The sequence below is a fragment of the Scyliorhinus torazame genome, chromosome 5 (assembly GCF_047496885.1).
Source record: "Scyliorhinus torazame isolate Kashiwa2021f chromosome 5, sScyTor2.1, whole genome shotgun sequence".
In the NCBI taxonomy this organism is placed as follows: domain Eukaryota; kingdom Metazoa; phylum Chordata; class Chondrichthyes; order Carcharhiniformes; family Scyliorhinidae; genus Scyliorhinus; species Scyliorhinus torazame.
The window spans coordinates 80,711,201-80,719,846 of NC_092711.1; the positions used below are offsets into that span (position 1 = coordinate 80,711,201).

An 8,646-nucleotide genomic window follows, 5' to 3' on the forward strand; every position below is an offset into this window, starting at 1 on the left:
GGCAACAAACCAGAGATGACAACTCTGTCTGTCCTGGCTTTCAAATTCCAGCATAACTCCCTAAACTTGTTTATTACCTCCACACCCCTTTTCCTACCTATGTCGTTGGTACCAATGTGCACCACGACTTCTGGCTGCTCCCCCTCCCCCTTAAGGATCCTGAAGACACGATCCGAGACATCCCTGGCCCTGGCACCCGGGAGGCAACATACCTTCTTTTACAACATCTTGTAGATGGTACACGCAGCCAATATTGTACATCAGTGGTGGGGCAGTGAATGAGGAAAAGATGCCAATTAAGTGGGTTGATTTGTTCTGAGTTTTGCCAAGCTTCTTGAGTGCAGTTGGAGCTGCACTCATCCAGGCAAGGGGAGAGTATTCCATCACACTCCTGACTTCGTCCTTGGAGATGCCGGACAGACTTTGGGGAGTCAGGAGGTGGGATAGTCACCACAAGATTGCTAGCCTGTGACCTGCTCTTGCAGCCATAATATGTATGTGGCTAGTCCAATTCAGCTTCTGGTCAATGGTAACCTCCAAGGTGTGGTGGGGATTCAGCCAAATGAATGTCAAGGGGTAATGGTCAGATACTCTTTTGTTGGAGATTGGATTGGATTTATTGTCACGTGTACTGAGGTACAGTGAAAAGTATTGTTCTGCGTACAGTCCAGACAGAATGTTCAAAAGATGGAAAAAACATATGACATACATAAATACACAATGTAAATCCATAGACACAGGCACCAGGTGAAGCATATGGAGTGAGTACTACTCAGTAGAGAAGGTGTGTGGAGCGATCAGTTCTGTCCACAAGAGGGCTATTGAGGAGTCTGGTAACAGCAGGGAAGAAGCTTTTTTTGAACCTGTTAGTGCGTGTTCTCAGACGATCGTATCTCCTGGCCGATGGAAGAGGTTGGAAGAGAGAATAACCCGGGTGGGAGGGGTCTTTGATTATGCTTCCCGCTTTCCCAAGGCAGCAGGGGTGTAGATGGAGTCAATGGATGGGAGGAGGTTTCGCCAGATGGACTGGGCTGTGTTCAGGATTCTCTGTAGTTTCTTATGGTCTTGGGCCTTGTCTGGTCATTGTCTGTCTGGCAATCGTGTGGCCCACGTTTCCTTCCCACTCATCAGCCCAAGCCTGGACATTGTCCAGGTCTTGCTGCATTTGGACATGGACTGTGCCAGTATCTGAGGAGCTGTGAATGGTGCTGAATATTGTGCAGTGATCTGCAAACATCCCTACTTCTGACATTATGATGAAAGGAAGGTAATTGATCAAGTAGCTGAAGATGTTGGGACCAAGGACACTACCCTGAGGAACTCCTTCAGTGATGTTCAGGAGGTGAGATAATTGACCTCAACAACCACAACCATCTTCCTTTGTGCCAGGATGGGCTGAGTGCCCTCCATCTCTGCTGACTGACTGTGATATAAAGAGAGGAATTTCAGCTGCTCCAGTCACTCCAACTAACTGAAGTTGCTCATTCCTGGTGTCCTCATAAATCTCCTCTGCAATCTCTCTGAGAAAGTCACATCTTTCCGAAAGTGTGGGGCCCATATATCGGGTCCCATTACAGAGGGATAGAATTGAAAAGCAGGGAGGTTTTGTTTAACTGGTTTAGAACCAGGGTTAGACTACACTGGGAGCTCTGTCAACATTGGTGATCGCTATTTAGAAAAAGGAAATTGACACTGGAGAAGGTGCAACAAGTGTTCACAAGAATAATATTTAACCCTCAGGAAAGGTTGCGGCTGCCTTTCACTAGAAAGGAGATGACTGAAGGGTGATCTGATGGGAGTCTTTAAGATTATGCAGGCGTTCAATAATTTCAGTAGAAACCTCTTTAGCCTTGGGCAGCACGGTGATGCAGTGGTTAGCACTGTTGCCTCACGGCACCGAGGTCCCAGGTTTGATCCCGGCTCTGGGTCACTATCCGTGTGGAGTTTGCATATTCTCCCCTTGTTTACATGGGTTTCATTCCCAGAACCCAAAGATGTGCAGGGTAGCTGGATTGGCCACATATTACCTCTTAATTGGGAAAAATGAATTGGTTACTCTAAAATTTTTAAAAACGAGTTTGAGATGAACAGCGTGAATACATTGAACGTAAAGCTAGATACATACATGAGGGAGAAAGGAATAGAAGGAGATGCTGATGGTGGAGATGAAGAGGGAGGGTGGAGGCTCATGTGTCACATAAATACTGACACAGACCAATTGAGCCGACTGGCCTGGCCCTGTGCTGTAGACTCAATGCAACAGCGACAAATGTATTTATTTTAGATCTGCCAGTAGTGTTATTAAAAACACTATTTACTGTCCAGGATAAAATAAATGTCCTTCAGCAGCTTTTGTGGATAATTTCAGTGGAAATGTGCTCTCCCAGGCTCAGCATCAGCCCACTGGAAGCAAAGTCTGACACCAGCCAGTCCAGCAGAAAGAAACCCTCCAACTCTCCTACTTCACCAAGTGTCAGAATGAACATGGTTCAGTCCTGGATGTGATTCACAGCAGCAAAAACAGCAGAATCCAGTCCCAGTCATCATTTAGCGACTTGCTGGTGTCTCAGCAAGTGGGATGACTGAGTAAATCCCTTTGCGAATCCTTGTGAACTTGCTGGTGTGTCTGCAGATGGGATGACTGAATGAATCCCTTCCCACACTCAGAGCAAGTGAATGGCCTTGCCCCAGTGTGAACTTGCTGGTGACTCTGCAGATCGGATGAAAGAGCGAATCCTTTCCCACACTCAGAGCAGGTGAATGGTCTCTCCCTGGTGTGAACGCGTTGATGTGCCTGTAGGTTGGCTGAACGAGTGAATCCCTTCCCACATTCAGAGCAGGAGAATGGCCTCTCCCCAGTGTGAACTTGCTGGTGATTCTGCAGGTCCGATAACAGAATGAATCCCCTCCCACACTCAGGGCAGGTGAATGTCCTCTCCATGGTGTGAATCTCCTGGTGTGACACTAGGTGAGATGATTGAATAAAACGCTTCCCACACTCAGTGCAGGTGAAAGGCCTCTCCCTGCTGTGAACCCCCTGATGTGATGTTAGGTGGGATGATTGAATAAAACGTTTCCCACACTCGGGGCAGTTGAATGGCCTCTCCCTTGTGTGGACTCCCTGGTGTGTCACGAGGTGCGATAATTGAATAAAACGCTTCCCACACTCGGGGCAGTTGAATGGCCTCTCCCTGGTGTGGATGCCCTGATGTGTCACTAGGTGTGAGGATTGAATAAAACACTTCCCACACTTGGGGCAGTGGAACGGCCTCTCCAGAGTGTGGACTCGCTGGTGTATCAGCAGGTGGGATGACTGAGTGAAACCCTTTTCACACTCGGGGAAGGTGAACGGTCGCTCCCCTGTGTGAACATGTTGGTGATTCAGAAGGTCTGATGAATGATTGAATTGTTTCCCACACTTCGAGCAGGTGAACGGCTTCTCCCCGGTGTGAACTTGCTGGTGTGTCCGCAGGTGGGATGACTGAGTGAATCCCTTCCCACACTCAAGAGCAGATGTAAGGCCTCTCCCTAGTGTGAACTTGCTGGTGATTCCACAGGTCAGATGACTGGAGAAATCCCTTCTCACACTCCGAGCAGATGAACGGCCTTTCCACAGTGTGACTGCAGTGATGAATCTTGAGGGCAGATGGGGAGCAGTCTCCTTCCCCACACTTGGAGCAGGCGAATGGTCTCTCCCCAGCTGTGGGTGTTCTTGTGTCTTTCCAAGTTTGACAATCAGTTAAAGCCTGGTCCACACACACAGCATGTGTACGGTCTCTTCCCCGCTGTAAATGGTGTGATATTTCTGCAGTCTGTATAATTGGTGAAAGCCCTTTCCACAGTCAGTGCACTGGACACTCTCACTCAGATCTGTGTTTCTTGGTGCCTTTCCAGTCATACTGATGTGACGGCCAAAACAGACAATTTATCCTTCGAGATTCAAAGATTGATGGCATTCAGGTTCTGGTCATTCGAGTGGCTCTGTTAAGTCTTGATGCATTTTGAGGTTTCTGGCTGCAAATCCTCCCCTTCTGACATCCTGTAAAAGGAGTTTACAAAAGTCTTCACTAAGTACAGGACAGAAATTCAGAACAGACAATGCTAGTTTCTGTAAAATATTCCTCTCGCTTTCCCCTGAATCGGTTTATCTCCATCCCACAAATTTTTCCCGCATTCTCACTATGATTGGAAATGTATAACTTAGTTACAGCATTATATCGCAAGACTAGAAATACTTAGCACTTTATTACTTAACCATAAATACTCTATCTAATATGTACCATATTACAAAACTGGACATATGTGTGTCCTATATTGACCCAAAGCCGTGCTCTGATTGGCTGGAGGAATAAAGTTCTTCCGGTCTCCCGACAATTGCCATTGGTCAATGCCCCGCACAAAGACAATGGGAAAGCGGACGTTATGTCGCTTGGAGCCACTTTGACTCCAAATCACACCCAACTGTTGACCAATAGAAAGCGCAAATCTCCGCACATGCGCAGCCCTTCTTACGGTGAACATGCGCACATCCGCGCGGTGAATGGAGCGATTTCCCAGGCTTGTGGGAGCTGGAGCCGCCATTGCTCGTTTGGAAGCCAGTGTCTGAACTCCTGGCACTGGGGGACAGGTGGTCGGGAGATGGCGCAGTGAACCCACCCGGACAGAAAATTCATGTGGGTCGTCACTGGAATTAATTATGACTCCAGTTCAGCAAAAATTGTTAAATTCAGGTGTTAAGATTTAGACATCAGAGTGACATATTAGGGAGGTAAATAGCTGAGTGTGAAATAGAATCCGAGAGTCAGCAGCATTGGGGAGAAGAACTGGGCAAAATTTGGAGGATAGCCAAAAGAATTAGGGCTACAATTGATAGGAGGAAGTCTGTGGATAGTTTAGAGAGAGGAGAATTAGATGTGGTTTATTATTGTCATGTATTAGTATACAGAGAGACTACAAAATGTAATGTCAAATCATAGCTAGGGTGCAGAGAAAAGATCAACTTAATACGTTGTAGGTCCATTCAAAAGTCTGATTGATGGCAGCAGGGAAGAAGCTGTTCTTGAGTCGGTTGATACTTGACCTCAAACTTTTATATCCTTTTTCCTGATGGAATATGGTGGAAGAGAGTATGTCCCGGATGTGTGGGGTCCTTAATTATGCTGGCTGCCTTTCCGAGGCAGCGTGAATTGTAGACAGAGTCGATGGATGGGAGGCTGGTTTGCATGATGGATTGGGCTACATTCACAACCATTTGTACTTTCCTGCAGTCTTGAGCCGAGCAGGAACCATACACCATACCAAGCCAAGATACAACCCGAAAGAGTGCTTTCCTGTGGTGTATTTGTAAAAGTTGGTGAGAGCCGTAAGCTGACATGCCAAGTTTCCTCAGTCTTCTGAGAAAGTAGTCGTTGGTGGGCTTTCTTAACTAGAGTGTCGGCATTGGGGGTGGGGAGAGCAGGACAGGTTGTTGGTAATCTGGACATCTAAAAACTTGAAGCTCGCGACCCTTTCTACTTCATTCCCATTGATGTAGACAGGGGCATGTTCTCCACTACGCTTCCTGAAGTCGATGACAATCTCCTTCGTTTTGTTAACATTGAGGGAGAGATTATTGAAGGAGAGAATGTTGTGTGATAACTAGAATATCAGTTTCAAATTTCTATCCTGTCCTGGCAGTGATGGCTTTGATTGATGTGTTTACAATGGATTGGAATGGAAGGATTTGCAGTCGGAAATATCTCGATTCATTAGGACACAACTAGCATGAGCGATTCCAAAGTCAAGATAGGAATCCTTGCTCCCTGTTCCAAAAGGTTTCAAACATCAATGCCCCGGCCGATGAAGGCAAGCAGACCATAAGCCTTCTTAATCACCTTGGCCACCTGTGTTACCACTTTTAGGGAACTGTGGACCTGCACACCTAGATCCCTCTGTATGTTAATGTTCCTAAGGGTTCTGCCATGTACAGTATACAGAAAGTAAAGCAAATGTACGGGTTTAGAAAATCTAGACTATTGCTTAGCAACCAGAGTTATATTGGGAGAGCAAGAACTTTGAAGTGGCTCACAGTGTGACAAAGGTCTGGGGAATTGAAGAGAAATCCATAGACGTTGTATTGGATGGTGTCTGTCACTTGGTTTGAGAGTGTGGGTTGTCTGACCACATTTCACCCATTGGTTTGCATGGACTGTGTACTTACTGAGAACATTAAAAGTATGAGATAAGGTTTGTAACTTGTGTACACCGGATACACGACATGCCTGACAGCTCAATCAGCTCCACTCTCAGCTCAGGAGAGCTCAACTCCACATCCTGTTCACCGGGGAGTTCTCCTGCTGCAGTGGGACCTACATTCCTGTTTTAACTGACAGCACGAAAAAACATCAGTTACTCATCTGACTGCTGTTTGTGGAATCTTACTCTGCTTTAACTGGCGGTCATGAAACAGCAACAACTTGTATTTATACAACATGATTAATGTAATAAAACATCCCATTGTGTTTCAGGGGAAACTCATGAAGTAAAACATTGGCACTGAGTCACATCGGGAGATATTTGAACAGATGGACAAACGCATGATTGGAGAGGCAGATTTTAACAACAATCTTTAATCAGGAGAGAGATGGAGCTTCTAGGGAGTGAATTTCAGAGTTTCATACCCAAGTCTTGCCACGAATGGTGGAGTTATTAAAATCAGAGATGTGAGGTACTTCTTCCTACTCAGAGCCATCCCGATCTACACCCCCAAGGCCTTTTTCCAAGCAGTAGAAAAACTAATCATGGCATTCGTATGGGGGGGGGGGGGGGGGGGGGGGAAGAATGCTAGGATCACAAAGAAAGTCTTACAAAAAACAAAATCAAGGGGAGGGCTAGCCCTCCCAAACCTACAATTTTACCACTGGGCGGCGACAGCCGAGCGAGTAAGGGGATGGATCAAGGAGCCAGCAGCCGAGTGGGTGCGCGTGGAGGAGGCCTCCAGTAAGGGGAGGCCCTTGCCACAGCGGCACTCCCATCCCCACCCAAAAAACATTCCAGCAGCCCGGTGGTGATAGCCACCCTTCAGTCCTGGAACCAGCTACAGCAACAATTTGGCCTGACCAAAATGTCAGACAATACTCCCGTCTGTAACAACCATAGGTTCACACCAGCACTGACCGACACCACCTTCAAAATGTGGAGACAGGATGAGGGGACACTGACAGTCAGAGACCTATACACCGATGGCAGGGTTGCGACTCTGGACGAACTGACGGAGAAATTCCAGATGACCTGGGGGAGCGAGCTTAAGGTACCTGCAGCTGAGAAACTTGCTACGAAAGGAGGCAAGGACTTAACCACAACCGCCACGACAGACATTACTGGAAGAGTTACTGGACACAAGCATATTAGAGAGAGGAAACTGCAGCGACATGTACAACCGACTGGCAGAAGGGGCCGACACCGTACTGGACGCAACAAGGAGGAAATGGGAGGAGGACCTGGGGATCGAGATAGGATGGGGACTCTGGAGCGAAGCACTGCATAGGGTCAACTCCACCTCCACCTGCTCAAGCCTCAGCCTGGCGCAACTAAAAATGGTACATGGAGCCCACTTAACAAGAACCCGTATGAGTAGGTTCCTCCCGGAAGTGGATGATAGATGTGAACGGTGCCAAGAAGGTCCGGCCAACCACGCCCACATGTTCTGGTCTTGCCCCAGACTTGTGGGGTACTGGACTGCCTTCTTCGAGGCAATGTCCAAAGTGGTGGGGGTGAGGGTGGAGCCATGCCCGAATGTGGCGGTCTTCGGGGTTTCAGACCAGCCAGATCTATTCCTGGGGAGGAGGGCGGACGCCCTTGCCTTTGCCTCCCTGATCACCTGCCGTAGAATCCTGTTCGGCTGGCGGTCAGCAGCACCACCCAAAGCAGCAGACTGGCTGTCCGAATTCTCAGAATCTCTCCAAATGGAGAAAAATTAATTCGCCATCCGAGGGTCAGACGACGGCTTCCACAGAACATGGGAGCCATTCACCCAATTGTTCCGGGACTCGTTTGTGGCCAACAAACAAGGAGAAGAATAGCCAGGAACCAGGGGAAAGCAGCCAAAGCCTGAGAGGGTGAGATAGAACGAGAGATTGGGGGGGGGGGGGGGGGGGGAAGAACAACTCATTCTAAGAGGAAGGAAAGGCGAACCGCGGGGGTGGGGTGGGAGGAGGGAAGGGATAGGGAACAATAGAGGCGAGCCAGGGAGGTAGGGGGGGGGGGGACGGGGGGGGGGACGTTAACCAACCTGACATCCATAGGAACAGAGAAAAAGGAGAATACAGGTGGAGGACGGGAGGGCCGGCTGCAGTGGCAGCGTGCACGAAAGACAACGGCGGCAAAATCCGACCGGGAGAAGCGAGGGCCATCACCGGCACCAGGCCCACTTGAGGATTGCCCTCCGGAAGTGCCTCGCCGGCACAAACGGATGCCTACTTACATGTATATACATATATCCTGTGTACATAATGGCAAAATATACTCTGTACAAAAATCCAATAAAAAACATTTTTTTTTAAATCGGAGATGTGAAGAGGCCAGAATGAGAAGAGTGCAAACATCTGAGAGAGAGCACGACTGGAGATTACAGACATAGGGAGGGACGAAGCCAGGGAGGAATTTGAA

The 8,646-nt window shown here is 48.1% G+C and overlaps 1 protein-coding gene across 1 annotated transcript; it reads right to left on the minus strand.

The window, feature by feature from the left end:
• Positions 1-1,995: 1,995 nt before the first annotated feature.
• On the minus strand, positions 1,996-3,739 carry LOC140422811 (uncharacterized; the record flags this gene model as incomplete). Its single annotated transcript, XM_072507717.1, has 1 exon — positions 1,996-3,739. A coding segment is annotated over one exon (1,173 nt), but the record flags the coding sequence as incomplete, so codon positions are not given.
• Positions 3,740-8,646: the final 4,907 nt, after the last annotated feature.